This window comes from Vicia villosa, linkage group LG2, assembly GCF_029867415.1.
Source record: "Vicia villosa cultivar HV-30 ecotype Madison, WI linkage group LG2, Vvil1.0, whole genome shotgun sequence".
NCBI classification, from domain to species: Eukaryota; Viridiplantae; Streptophyta; class Magnoliopsida; order Fabales; family Fabaceae; genus Vicia; species Vicia villosa.
Genome location: NC_081181.1, coordinates 18,146,595 through 18,162,386, shown reverse-complemented (window position 1 = coordinate 18,162,386; position 15,792 = coordinate 18,146,595). Strand labels below are relative to the sequence as shown.

The window sequence follows — 15,792 nt, the reverse complement described above, 5'->3', positions numbered from 1 at the left end:
TCAAATGAAATATTCGTGAATAATATACTACTAGTAGTATTAAATTTGTTGATAGAAAAAATATAAATCACAACTTTTATAGAGCTAATGACTAAAGAAAATGTTAAATCTAAAAATGAGAAAATATAGGGCCCGTTTGTTCCGGCTTTTTTTAAAAATGATTTTTATAGTGTTACCAAACTTTATGAAAAAATATTTTACAAAGAAACTTTTAATAAAAGCTTCAAATGAAAAATTTGTTTGAATAGTTATTCTTAAAATGTGATTTTAGGTATTTTATCTATTTATGGGGAAAAATTTTGGATATCAAAATTTCAAAAAATCACTTAATTTTGAAGCTATTTCAAATAGATTTTCATAAAAATCATTTTTGAAATACAACTTTTTGAAAAAATTGTGATTTTGACTAAGGTTTGGTCTACAATTATGTATGTTTTTATGTTATAGGATGTCAAATTAAGTGTTTCATTTTAGAAAAAACGAATATAAAAAAATTTGTAATATTTTGAAAAACAGTTTTAGAAAATCTATTTTCAAAAATACAAAGAAAAAATCCATTTTTTTAAAACTGAAACAAACTGGCCCATAATTTATTAAATTTTTTGTATTGAGGTGCAAAATTCTTTTTTGAGTGGGTTCAAAAGTCAAAATATATATGAATTTTGACTGTTTTTTAAAAAACTAGTGCTCGGGTCGGAAATCTAGTTGAGTTTTAACATAACAAAACTTGTTTGATAGACTAAGCTTTAGTTGGTACTTCATACGTAAATTTGGTTTCGTTAAAAAAAAAAAATTTATTTAGTTGGTACGCTAAAAGTTCCTGGATTGTATGTCATCAACAAAGATTTGAGTTCAGTTTTTTTTCCTTTCTTAACAACGGATAATCGTGCTGTACTCAAAACAGACATAGTCCCATTAACAATAGCATAGCTCTATGAATTTATCTACTAGCTAAATAAGTGCTCTTCAAGATAATTCGATCTCCCAAGTACAGAATGGGAAATAACCCTAAAGGGTCACACAGCAAACTTGTACATCTACATGAAAGAGTATAGTATATGCCACTTCCGAACATAACATAACCTTCCAACAGCTTAAAGGAACCAAAATCATCAACCAAATTAACCTTTTCAGAGTTAACAACCAGGAACTTGCTCAATAGTACAACCTGACAGGAAGAGAAAGATGGCATTTTACATTCTGCAATAGAGTGAAAAACAACATTGTATAGTAAAATAGTTCTCCATTTTCCTATCAACCAAACACAATATTTCATTCAATCCCTCTTCTCCTCTTTCATTAAAAATCCGCCGTTTGAACAAAACTACACAAACTTGAATAAGAAACAGATTCCATAATTGTCGCATCTGCAATGTCTATATCAAGGACAAACTATTTAAATAATATAGCAGGGACAAAAAGGGGTAAGGGCACACCTGCGTAGAAGACAGGGTTGAAGTGATGAATTGGCTCCCACTAATCTTCTGCACCAAGCCAGCCAAAATTGGGGAGTTAATTTTCAATTATACAAACAAATATATATGTATCAATAAGGTAAAAGAACAAGTATCCACCAGGAATAATAATGTGTACATATAAATGTCTTGAAATTACATGTGGATACAACTCTAAGTAACAAAGAAAAATAATAATTCGAATACATGATAATCTGTTAGCAGACAGCAGGAATAATATCAAATTAAATCAAATCAATGTTCAATCCAAGCAATAGAGATAAAACTAAAACAAAACCAATAAAGCATAAATACAGATAAAACTGAGTTTCAAGATTAAAAAACTAATTCAATTAATCAAAAACCCAATACAGGCAAGACTTTTAAATATCAACAGAATACTATCTATGCAGTTTTGTTCCATCTTCCGTAGTTGACTTACGCAATTAATCAAAAAGCCAATACAGGAAAGACTTTTAAATATCAACAGAATACTATCGATGCAGTTTTGTTCCATCTTCCATAGTTGACTTAACACTAACAGAATATGAATGACAAAACAAACTAAAAATGTACATAAAACTGCACAAATCAGTCACATATTTAACCTATGTTGTCAATAGTAGTGCATTGTGGTGTATATAATGTAGGCCATTGCACCAAAATACTCCTCGAACTTTGTCGATATTTACATACATGTTTTGCCCAAGATTTGAGACCTTTGTTTCTAATTATGAATATTTCATGAATTGAGTGATTTGATTCACTAGCAGAGCTCATCAAGCGTTATACTTACCATAGTTTTCATGGATTTTACACAGCAATAAAAGAAGCCCAGATAATTTTAAGAATCTTAATTTTGAAATCCAATTCACATTTACTCCAAACCAGAGAAGCACAATTTGAAACAAGTCAACACAAGCTGATCAAGCATGTGGAAATGGCTCACTATGGCTCATAAGGACTCCGGCCTGAAAAATAGTATGCTTGCAATTGTCTCACAAGGTTCCTCCCTGACACCCACAAAGTTTAAGGAATACACTAGTACCAATGAAGCACAAACATCTCTAAAATTAGGCATGTCGCAATGTCTAACAGGCATTGGTGTAATGACACATGTCGGAAAACTCTGACAAGTGTCTCAAAAAATAGTTTTTTTCTTTCCTTTGATGTTTTTTAAATCATTGACCAAATCTAAAACACATCTAAAAGGATCAAAGAGGTGTCGAAGCAATTTTTATCAATAATGGGTTAAGGATATTAAATTTGATTAGAACATTTTTTATTTCTTTAATAGTAGATGGATTAATAAAGGTCAAATTTTATCGTATATATGTAGCAGTGTCGGTGTCCTATGTTTGTTACATTACCAATGTTAAAGTGTAAGTGAATGCTAATGTCGGAGTGTAGGTGAATGCTTCGTATGGATGCATTTGCAAGATCCCTTGAAACAAATGGCAAACCTTATCACAAGCTTTGTAATTAAAATCGATCCATTATTCATTATGAAAATGAATCATATGTGATACGTTGAAATCCAACTTCAAAAGTCCACAATCTATCAAGGTCAAGGATGATTCATGAATCACAATGCACATTGATTTATCACTACTAATAGTAATTAGTAATATAGACTTTATGCAATCCACCATAAAAGACCAAAAATAGAAAGCCCTCTTGATCCAAGTTCAAACAATTCTAAAAGTCATCAATCACCAAACCAAGCCAGAACCAAAACACCTTCTTTTAAGAGTCTAACAAAAGATATCTACAACAATCACACCAATCCTAAACAAACTGAATAAAATCCAAATAGGTCCTATCAAAACCAAAAATATATTCCCAAATCCTATTGGTATTTGTTATCCTTTCTCTTATAAATCCAAAATTTCCTTCATTTCTAGTCAATGTGGGATTTAACCACTCACACTTGAGTTCAACAATCTCCCCCACAAGAGAGTCACCCACATCCCTAGTTTTGGACCATACTAGGATCCCACCAAGCCTAACCATGGCTCTGATACCACTTGTTGAAGAAACAAGAAACCAGGGAAGGCAATGGGTGTATGGGCTACTAAACGCAGGATCCAATCGACCTTCAAACCAGATATCCACCAAAAACCTTATGGCAATGGGTGAATAGATCATTTCTATTTTTCTATTACATATAACATTATTTCCTACATTTCTAGTTCAACAAAATCCATATTACATATCCTAATATACCACATTACATATAAAATTACACGCCACTAGAACAATCAACCTATACACTACCACCACAAACGCCATTAAATTAAATTAAATCATTCTATCAACAAAATCAAAGCAAGAAGCTCAAAAAACCCTAACCTTTCTTATGTTCATCCGCAACAGAAAGAGGCTTGATAACAGCCTCACCCTCATCACCCTCTTTAACAGCAACAACAGCCTCAGCAGCATCCTTATCATCCGGATAGCGAACAACCACAACAGGGCAAACGCAATGATGAACACAGTAATCACTAACACTTCCCAGCTTCCCATCACTCCCACGGCGCGCCGCACCGAACCCGCGGCTCCCCATAATAACAGCACTCAAACCAAGACGCTCAACCTCAAGACAAAGCCGCTCCTTCATGTCATGATCCTTCACGATGTGGATCTTGTACGGAATCTGAGCTTCGCGAAGCGGTTTCGCGAGATCGGCGGACTTTGTTGCCGTGAAAGCGTCGTAATCTTCTTCGAGCTTCCGCTTAGGCGTTGCTGTGAGGGTTTCATTGAGATTGCTGTTGTTGTTGTTGTTGACGTTGCTGAGGCTTTCTTCTTCGGAGTTAGGGTCGGTGTTGATGGTGAGATCGATGGAGCCCCAATCAGCGCCGAAGAGGACGTTGGTAGGGCTGACGTGGAGGAGGATGACGGCGTCGCCGGGGCGGATGTAGTGTTGAACTGCCCAGCGTACGGCGTACGCGCTCTCGTCGGAGAGGTCAACGGCGACGCCGATTTTACGACGGGCGCCGGCGGTAGGAGTGGGTGTGGCGGCGGACTGGGTGCGAGGGGAGGACGGGTGGTGGATTCTGATTAGTGGGAGCTGAGGATCGGATTCGTGGACGGTGGGGTTATGGGGGTTATGCATTTTTTTTGGTGTAAAGAAAAGAAGAGAGAGAAAAGAGGAGTTTTCTAGAGAGAGAAAGAGAGGGGGGGTGGTTTTGTTTCTTACTCGCTAAGAAGTAGGGAGTTGTATTAAAGAAGGAATGGGTTTGATTGTTATGGATAATTAGAGATTAGATTTGGGTATAAATAGTGGGAGAGAGGAGAAAGACTGTGTGCGCGCGGGTGACTTAGAGGTTGGGCTTCTGTGTTTTACTTGGGCCTACACAAGGGGCAACAAGTTTAAAATTTTACCTTGTACTCCATCATATATTCTCCTACCCCTACAAATTTCACCCCTACAAATATAATCTAGCAACATGTGATTTTAGAAAGCCATAAAGCCTAAATAAGTCATTCAAATATATACAGAAATTATAAAAGCGGTGTGGAAAAAGATATTTATGCACCAGGTTTACATTAGTGTTGTGCATTCGTCCTTGTTAACATTTGGTTTAGTCTTCAATGGTGAGTCATTGAAAATTTGTTATTTTCCACTATTTTGCAAATTATTATAGAAGAATTTTTTTATACCATGGACAATAAAGACAACATTGACACTTCGAGTCAAACTATGCTTAAGCAAACTCATGCATGAATCTAGATTTCCCTTCTATTGTAGCAGAACATTAAAATTACTGCATTCACAAGATCTTCACTCGATCTTGAACCAATTGCCTTCATGGACCTAATTTGCTCCAAGATTCCTTCTGCAATATTCTTTAACAACCATGTCGGAAGTCCCTTTTTCAAGCCTTTGTTCTACTGAAGGATCTTGGAAACTCCCAACTTCGTCTACATCCAACCATGTCGAAAGTCTTCATTTGTTAAGAATAAGTAATGATCAAAGATGTTTTATCAAGATCAAGATGATTGTTTGCAAGATCAAGATATCAAACCAGATTCAATAAAGACAACACCCAATGTCAAGCAGCATTCGATGGGGTCCCTAATGATCTCTAGTTAAGTAATCTCTAATGATAGGGTCTATCAAAAAAGCTTTGTCAAGCCTAATCAATCATAAGAAGTCAAGTCACATATGAAGTGATGAATCAAGTAATGGGTCTTGAAGTTTCAAAGATTGTGAAAGAGAGGAAGTGTGAAAGCTCGTCTAGTTTATGCTTGCGTGATGAACGTATTGTAAAGCTATAAAAGTAGTTTTTAAATTTATAAGGCAGCTCTCTCTCTCTCTCTCTCACACACACTCACACACACTTCAAAATAGTTTTAAACCTTTCTCTTTCGCTAAAAACACCTTAAAACCTATAAAAAAATCATTAAGGTGCTCATGTGATTGACCAAGAGTGTTCCTAATCATTTAAGAAACATTTTTACATTGCCTAGTCAATTATGGACTTAGTCCAATCGATTAGAACAAGGCAAAAGACTTCTTAATCGATTAGAAATACTCCTAACCAATTAAGACACAGGATTTTTGTTGGGCTTCCTTTTTGGAATTAAGGTTGCCTTCATTTTGAACCTTTTAATTGATTAACCCAAATACTTAGTCGATTAGATCGTTAAAAGACCCATGGATCTTTTTCCTTTTTGAGCCAAATTTTATCTTATAAATAGAAGGTTTCTCCTTATTTCAAAATAAACAAGAAGGGGGTTTAAATTATGGTGGAATCTTTTGCTTCTTTCATAACAACTCCAAAAACTGATTGTTATATTAGAATATGACTATACATTGGATAGCACCAGAAAAGATTAACTGCAGAAGCAATAAGTAAAAGCACACATAGAAGTTATCATGGTTCCTCTACAATTGACAATAGTCCAGTCCCCTTGTTCCACAAGAGATTTTTCACTATAATCAAAACTTAATTACAAACTTCTTAAGCAAACAAGCTTAAGACCTCCTTTTCAATCAACCAAGAAAGAGACTTCTGCTCAAGCAACCTAGCAACAGACTTCATTTACTTAATCAATTCTGAATGAGACTTCCTTGTTCAAGCAACCTAGCAAGACACTTCCTTACTCAATTAATCCTGAATGAGACTTCCTTTGCTCAAGAAACCTAGCAAGAGACTCCTTTTGCTCAAGAAACCTAGCAAGAGACTTCCAATAGACTAGTAAATAAATAGTTTAGATGAATAGACAACAAGATGCACTTGATATACAATCAGTGATGCACAAAGAATACAACATAACTAAGACTTGTTTCTTGATATTTCTAAGATATACAAGGATAAGAAATCTCAAGACTATGTGAAATACAAAAAATATATACGAAATCTTAGAGTACAGTTTCAAGTTCTTCTTTTTTGTTGTAATTCTTGTTTTTATCTTCCTTCAAATCTTCAACTCCTTATATAAAGGCGACTAAAGAGTCGTTGGAGGATGACTTGCACAAGTGTCTTTGCTAAGAAGCAATTTCCAAGAGAGAGACGTTGGGAGTAGGTACTTTGAAGATTTTCATCTTTTGAGTAAAATCTTTATCCACGGTGACTTTCTCAAGCAAAGCGGCCACAAGGATGTTGGAGCAGACTAGAAAAATCGTATCAAACTACCTTGAGTCTTGCACAGTTGACTGTGAAGCTTAGTTAACTTTCTCCATAACCTGTCTATTAATAAGACAAAACACCTTTCATGGAGTACGAATCAGAGGCGCTGTACTAGATTTTTAGGTCATCAGATTCTGAGATGTCATCAGAAGCAGAGAATCCAAGTGTTGAGACATCAAATTCTTATCCATCAGAATCTGAATCATTTGTTTCTCTTTATAAGCTATTTAACTGGATCAGAACAAAGTTAATTTATAAGTTAACGATCCTACACACTTAAAAAGTATTAGAATACCCAATTGTTCTTTAAGTACTTTATTATCATCAAAATCAATAAGAACATACACACGCAAATGCGAGCAAGTACGCGCACGCTCACACTTAAACAAATGATTAATTCTTTTTAATCATTTTGATTTAAGAATTAATGTTTATTTTGGTTTAATTTTATTTTATTTCAATTTAAATTTTTTAAGTTGAATTTTATTAAAAATCAATATCTAAGCCATATTTCTATTGTTTTCTCCAGTCATTTAGAGTCAATTTGTGAGTTTTTTCTTTAAGCATTAAATCAAACAATTGGACCTTTTAAAAAAAAAAGAAAAAAGACCCAAGCCTTTAAGCCAAACAACCCATGAACTTATTTTAGGATCACTTTCCACATACACACGTTTACAGCATCGTGAAAAAGAAAAACTAAGGGTGGCAATGAAATCCATTAACTCAATATCCATCCGATCCATCCACTAAATAATCCATCCAATCCATCCATTATGTAAAATATTAGTTAATGGATTGGATTCAATCCATCCATTTAGACTCATGGATGAATCCAATCCATCCAACACATTATGAAAATCCAATTGATTATTTTTATTTTTTATTTTAAATTTGATAGATTATTTTATTATAAAATAATATGAAATATATTTATTCAACAAATTAAAAAAAAAAGTTTATTATAAAATAATTTAAATACTACTCTAAATTAAATTTTCTTTATCTTGTTTATGCAATTTGCTACGAGTAGTATAGATTTGTCTTAATTTAATTTATCCACATTGAAATTATAAAATTGAAACCGTAAAATAACATTTTTACTTAATTTTAAAATATATTTTAAATCTTAATGGTCTTTCTACAGGCACCGCATAGCTGGGGACGTATTCCTAGTAAAAATAACGAGAAGTTAACAAACGAATTGTTAGGAACATATTTCTATTTTAAATATTTAGACTTTAGTTGAGGGTTTCGTAAAGATTGCTGATTTTTTGTTTTAGTTACATGAATTTACTTTGGTACTATTAGAACAAATTGATTTTAACTTATATTAACCACTTACATCTAAATCTAATTATATCGTAATTAACTAAAAAATAATAAAGAAATTATGTTAGGAAAAGAATAATAAAAAATTTAGTTTAGATATATTTTTTTAAAAAGTTGTAAAATTTTAAAAAATAAATAAATTTTTGTAGAAAAATTAAATTAATTTTATGGATGGATGGATATCCATCCATTAAAAAGTTGTTACCGGATGGATTGGATGGATTATATCTTTAATGGATGGATTGGATTGGATTTTTGAAAAGAAATTTTAATGGATTGTTAATGGATTAATGGATTCATTTGATCCATCCATTAGTAATCCAATCCATATCCATCCAATCCATCCATTTTGCCACCCCTATGAAAAACTAACTTCAGATTTTCATTATATTTAAAATTCAAACATTTCCATTCAAATATCACAACAACATCTCAAATTTCCCCAATTTTTTTCAAATAGTTTCACATTGCATTTTGATTCAAATTTCAAATTACATAACAAATTGTTTCATTACAGCTTACACAAAAATAGATTCTCAATTACATCTCATTTCAATTCCATAACAACAAAACAAAATTCATCTTTACATTCATCTCAACCATCCATCCAAATTGATCAAGGGTTACTAAACTATCCCACTTAATCACTCGGATTGCACATAGGAAAAGAATTTGAACATTGTACCTGAACCTTTCTGGAGAATTTCTCATCTCTTTCGGTAATTTCCTCTGTTATGCTTTAAGTTCAAGATGTTGTTGTTATCATAATGCATTTTTCCTTTTCCTTTACCTTCATTATTGTGTATTTTGTAGTCTCATTTCACTGTTAAGAATCTTTGTTTCTATGTTTGATTTCCAATATGTGTGACCATGTGATGTTTATTCTCTTCATGTTTGAAAATAATTTGAGAGCAGGGGAGGTTTTGTTTGAATATGGGAAAAAGAGGAGAGTAGGATACGGTCGATCGAAAAAGAAAAAAAAAGGTTAGGTGTCGCGGTTCTATTGATGTCGTATTGGAGAAAAAGCTTGTTTCTTCTTTGTTCTAGTGTGGTGGGGAGCTTTTACTCAGAGTGAGCACTTTTCTATTTATCAACTATCTAGTCATTATTATACAATACCACCAATATGTTAATAAATTCTGGCTCTATGCCTTTCACATTGTTATTTCTAGTATATATATATATATATATATATATATATATATATATATAAAGTTACAGGGCTATACAGGTAATTACACTAAATAATTACATTTAATGAGAACAAATCAATTTCTAATTTGTTTCCCTAATTCTAGGAACAAACCCTAATTCTAGGAACAAACTAACTCTTATTCACACCCCCCTCAAATTGATGTTGATGGTCAATGAGCATCAATTTGCTAACAAGAAACTGATGATGTGAACGCGGAACAACCTTGGTAACAATATCAACAACCCGCAACTGAGTACTGACATGAGGAAGTGATATTAGTCGGTTATCATATGCGTCACAGATTGAGTGACAATCAACTTCGATATGTTTGGTGCGTTCATGAAAAATAGGATTCGCAACGATTTGGATGACACTGGTATTGTCAGCATAAAGTGAAGTTGGCTCTATTTGAGGAAATCCAAGTTCAGCCAAAAGACCATGAAGCCAAATTATTTCAGAACAAGCAGCAAACATGGCACGATACTGAGATTCAGTAGAAGATTTAGAGACTCTCGCTTGTTTCTTACTTTTCCATTAGATCAATGAAGAGCCACGAAACATGCACCAACCAGTGACAGATCTCCGAGTATCAGGACACCCTGCCCAATTGGCATCACAATAAGCACTCAATTTAGGAGCAATTATAGTGGGAAAGAATAAACCACGATGAGAGCTTCCCTTCAAGTAACGAATTATGCGACAGACTGCTGCCAAGTGAAGACGGCAAGGAGAGTGCATGAATTGACTTACTTGTTGAACAACAAAAGATATGTCAGGACGAGTAATAGTCAAGTAATTAAGGCTACCCACAAGTTGACGATACAATAAAGGATCAGGCAAGATATCACCATCATCACGATGATATTTAACATTAACCTCAAGAGGAGTATCCACTAGATTAGCCGATTGGAGACTAGCCATATAAATTAAATATGTGGCATACTTGTGTTGATGGAGGAATATGCACTTGGATGTAGAATGAACCTCAGGACCATGAAAATAATGCAAATTACCAAGATTTTTCATATGAAACGATGCTTGTAACTGCTGTTTGAGGCTTTGAATTGAAGCATGATCAGAACCATTAATAATCATATCATCAACATACAGAAGAAGTAGATAAATTCCAATAGACGTTCTATGAAAAAATAGAGAAGAATCATAATGACTCTAAGTAAAGGAGAACACAAGTAGAGTGGAGCGAAATTTTTCATACCATGCTTTAGGCGCTTGTTTCAAACTGTATAAGGAGCGTTTGAGCTTGCACACACCCTTAGATGACAAGAATAAACCTCGGGGAGGAGTCATATAAATATCTTCTGTCAGGTCACCATAAAGAAAAGCATTTTTCACATCCTTTTGATGAAAAGACCACCTGTTAGAAGCGGCTATAGAGAGTACCATACAAATAGATGTCATTTTGAAAACCGGTGCAAATGTATCATCATAATCAATTCCATATTCCTGCTTATTTCCTAAGGCAACCAATTGAGCCTTGAAACGATTGAGAGACCCATCAGAATTTAGTTTCATCGAATACACCCATTTGCAGCCTATGGGTTTAATATCATGGGGACAAAATACAATATCTCATGTAAAATTCTCTTGAAGAGCCTGAAGTTCCTCATTCATTGCTTTTATCCAGCGCACGTCTGTAACAACTTGTGCATAACAAGTAGGAATAGATATGCTAGACAATGAGGCAGTCAGAGAAGTATGTGAGGAATCATACATGTCTGGTGAATATCTATCTGGTGCTTTAGATTTTTTACTAGAACGTCGTGGTTCAATCGGTTCAGGATCAAGTGGCGGATATGTGTTGGGAAGGGCAGTGGGAACTTGTTTGTTGCGTTGTCTGACATATGTGATTCCTGGTTTGTAACGTTATATAGATCGAGGCATAGAAGAAAAATTAGGAAGAATAACAATATCATTTATGGCAGGAGAAAGAGAATGAAACATATATTGATTATCAAAAAATGTAACATTCTGAGAAACTCGAAAGCGGTGATTAGAAACATCATAACACACAAAACCTTTATGAGAGTTGCTATACCCCATAAATGCACATTGAATAGACTGTGCTCCAAGCTTATTTCGTTCAAACGGAGGTAAGTGAACAAAACACACACATCCAAAAGTATGTAAATCACTATAATCAGGCTGAATTTTAAAAACATGAAAGAATGGAGTATCAAAATCAATAACCGTAGAAGGAAGACGATTGATAAAGAATACGGCTGTGGAAAGAGCCTCTACCCAAAATCGGGATGGCACAGAAGCTTGAAGAATTAAGGTGCGTGTTACATCAAGTAAATGACGATTCTTTCGCTCTGCCATCCCGTTTTGTTGGGGGGTGTAGTGGTGAAATTGGTGAGACTAGAGTCATGGGAAGACTTAGCTCATTTTAAACAGAGTCGCCACCGCGCTTTATTGTTTCCAAAAAGGAATGAGTGAAAGAGAGAATAAAACCCACAGAAGTTTTTAAAATCAAAACTAATAAACTTATCAGAGTTCTGGCTACTGAGGACTTGTTATATAAGGGGGAGGTTTTAAGCACCCCTCATATCCATGGTACTCCATGGGAACCTCTTTGTTTTTAGGTTATTATCTTTTGTTTATAAATACCTTTTTTGTGAAAAACCTATGTGAAAAACTTGTTTGAAATATAGGGTGGGATGAGAAGAGAAAATTTTGAAAGTGAGCTCGATAAGATATCGCATCTTAGGCCTACATACCCCTTTAACAATAGGGAAGTCAGAGCTTCTGTAGTTCCTCTTAAAAGGAAATTAAAAAAAGGGGGCCAAAGTGGCCAAAATCTTTTTGGTTGTGAGCTTTAAAATGCTCACAAGTTTTTAAAAGAGGGTTAAACTTTAAAATACGTAACAAGTTTAAAAAGGGGATTAGGCTTTAAAATACCTAATAAGTTTAAAAGGTTCAGCTTTAAAATACTTAACAGTTTTAAAATATAAAGGGGCCGAGCTTTAAAATACAAGGTCAATAGGTTAGGAGAAGTTTCACCGGGAATAATTCTTCTCTTAACACCAAGGTTTCAAAACAAAAGACCTAGCTTTAACAATACAAAGGTCAATGGACTAAAAATAGTTTCACCGGGAATAATTCTATTCTTAGTACCAAGGTTTAAAAAATAAAGGGTTTGGTTAAGATTTAACAATACAAAACCATAAACAAGTGAAAAGCTTTAAAATACTTAACACAAAAGTAAAAGACATTGGAAAAGAGTTTGAGTACCTTTGACAATTTAGTCAATATCATTCTCATCCTTTTGGACAAAACAACAAACTTAAGCAGTTAACAATAAATACCTCAAGTGTGTGTGTGTGTGTGTGATATCATGTGGCACAAGAAAAAACAAGTGAGTTTGATAATCAATAAGTAAGAGAGATGGATGCATCTAAACCCTTGGATTCAAACTCATGTATGAGTAATGAATGATTTATATGATAAATAAATAAATATGGGGTTGGATAAACAATACAAATAAGAGATGATAATTAAATAAAAATTAAGTGCAAAGCATGGATTAAAAGAAATCAACAAATATGTACAAATAAACATGGACAAGAAAAGCTCAACATGTTGCAAATTTTTTGGTTAGGGTTTTAAACCTAAGGTTTTTTTGGAATTAGGGTTTAATCATAAACTCTTAAACCTAATTGATTTTAATTGTTAAATACCAAATTCTATAAGAGAATTGGTCTAAGGGTACATGAAGAAGTCAAAGACATTCTATTCTAACCCTAACCAAATATGTACAATAATACACAAAGTTCATTTGAAGAAATAATCAAAACAAAATAATTTTTAATTGAATTTTAAGCATAAAAGACATGTTTTTTGATTAATTTTTAAATGATGATAAAATAAATATTTTTTGGGATTTTTTAACATGGTATTAAAATACATGAATAAAATAAATCACACAAAAAAGAAGGGATTAAAAATATTAATTTTACTATTTTTAGTAATTTTCTGAAGTTTAATAAAAACTTAACAAAACAAGTGATAAAAAAGAAGGATTTTGGTCCTAGAAGGGTTTGAACCCAGGCTCTTCCTCAGTGATGTCGGGCGTATCCTTTTGATGATAAGTAAGGAAGTTGGTGTATGTGGGATTCTTGGTTTCCCCGACGTCGAACTTTACAGGCACCAGTTCGACATCCAGGTGGTTGAAGACGATGCCAGACGGTCTTAACCCTGTGATAGCTGCAACATCCAAAAGTGTCGGGGTGATCATGCCGCAGCCAGTATGGAAAGTGTTTGTCGAACCCTTCCAAAAGTATAGGGCAGTTGTAAGCATATTGTGGGAGTAAGGGAAGCCAATGCGAGACAGACATAACAAGGTATAAATACCTAATTCCTTCCACAACTCCCCTTTAGTGGGTTCCAAACGTGCCACCCAAGCACTGAACTTTGGACAATCCAAAGGAGGCGCCGTCCTGAAGTTCCTGTCAAAGTGATGCAGGGAAAGGGGGTTCATGAAGGAAATGAACAGTTTGGTTTCTTGACTGGTGGGGAAGAAAGCACCCTCATCGGTGGTGTAAATCTCAGAGGGGGAATCAGTAGGTAAAGGACCTAAGAAAGAAACATGTTTACCTTCGAGTCTGAAAGGGATTAGTACCTGAGATTGCCATATTTTTGCCTTCTCGTCTAAGAAGGGTGGTTCTGGAACATATGGCTTGCCATCAACGTAATGAAGCTCATAGGTATTGGCTGGAGCGGTTTGTGGTTGATCGCTTGCCACTGATGTTGGAAGAAGAAAAACTGGTTGAAGAAGAAAACTGTAGAATTTGAAGGTTTCTGAGTTTTAAGAGAGAAAACAAGTTAGCAAGAAACGGGAAAAGAAAAATGGGGAACGAAGAGGCTATTTATAGCCATTACGTTTTTAAAGGAAGAAGTGGAAAAGTTTGTCTTAATTGTGTCAAAAGGTCTGGGACACGTGTGGTGGAGTTATGGCAATAACGTGAAGTCACTTCAGCCGTTAAAGAATGCCATCATGATGCATTTAATGGACCCACGTCTCGAAGCAGAAAGCGTGATACGGAGTCATGATTTCCTGACGTCACAGAAAAGACGGAACAGTAACTCTACTTTATAGGGTAGTGGAAATGATTGGTCGAAGTGAGGGTTCGTAGCTTCATAGATGCCATTGTCTCATAAGTCAACAAGTACCAATGTCGAAAATGGCATCTCTGGGGGGCATTTTGTTACCCTAAGAATTTCACAAGCAGGAAATGGCGTATATGCCCAGCTGGTGACCTTAGAAGTTAAGGGAGGAGGCTTACAAATAAAGCCGCTTCAAGAAATTGAGGCGCACGTGGGAAAATGTACGGAAGAAATTCGAAGACAAGGCATGTCGAAGAAGCATGCAAGTCGAACCAACTAAAATAATCATTAGATGAACTAGTCGAAAGTGTTTCTGTCGGCCACAGAGGCTCCTTATACTTAGTAAAAATCTCTATATTTATGTTCTTGACAAATGCCAGCGTTGAAACCAAGAGCGGTTGATCTTTGAAGAAACGAAGGCGGGAAGTTTCAAATTTAAAAGACTGAAGGCAATTACTCCAAGAAATCGTGCCTTATGGGCGCCAAATACATGGATAAATCTCATGAAGCAGTTGTCATTTAGTTTTAATTTCAGCCATAGATCACTCCAAGAGGTTATCTTTGTATATTACTATAAATAAGTCATTTTATGTAGAATTTGGTGTGTTCGCTGGTATACTCAAAGTGCTTGCTAAAACTCTGCCCAATTTCCGATCTCAGGAACAAAGAGTTGCTAAGTATTTGATGTACGTGAATCACCACCTTTATTTCAATGCAAAATCTTTACATTTCAGTTATTTACTTTGAAGCTTTTACTTGTATTTCATTTATCATTCAACAATCATTTTACGTTTTCGTGTACGCTGATACTTTGTTGGTTTCAAGCCTTAAAGTTACAAAAGAGTCAGTCCATCTTTACTTCGCATAAGTCAAGTACGAGTTCATAATTTCTTGTCGGTCACGAGTCACCATAACAGGTTAAGATGACTCACCACCAGTTAATAGATTAGCTTTCTCCATTTTTGAACAGGATTCCAAAATCATATCTTCCTCGCTCTCTATACTAGAAAACCTAATACCCTGATGAAACCTACTAATAATGTCAAAGGTGAGC

The 15,792-nt window shown here is 34.6% G+C and overlaps 1 protein-coding gene across 2 annotated transcripts; it reads right to left on the bottom strand.

Annotated features, from left to right (window-relative positions):
• Positions 1-915: 915 nt before the first annotated feature.
• LOC131649448 (universal stress protein PHOS32-like) lies at positions 916-4,712 on the bottom strand. 2 transcript variants are annotated; one of them, XM_058919210.1, is made up of 3 exons: positions 3,807-4,712; positions 1,437-1,484; positions 916-1,200 (listed from the first exon to the last, which is right to left on the bottom strand). In XM_058919210.1, exons 1-2 carry the CDS (start codon positions 4,567-4,569, stop codon positions 1,477-1,479), a joined length of 771 nt encoding a protein of 256 aa, XP_058775193.1. In that variant the 5' UTR covers positions 4,570-4,712; the 3' UTR covers positions 916-1,200; positions 1,437-1,476. The 2 variants fall into 2 exon arrangements, with proteins under 2 accessions (XP_058775193.1, XP_058775192.1); XM_058919209.1 differs by having other exon boundaries at positions 916-1,168; positions 3,807-4,711.
• Positions 4,713-15,792: the final 11,080 nt, after the last annotated feature.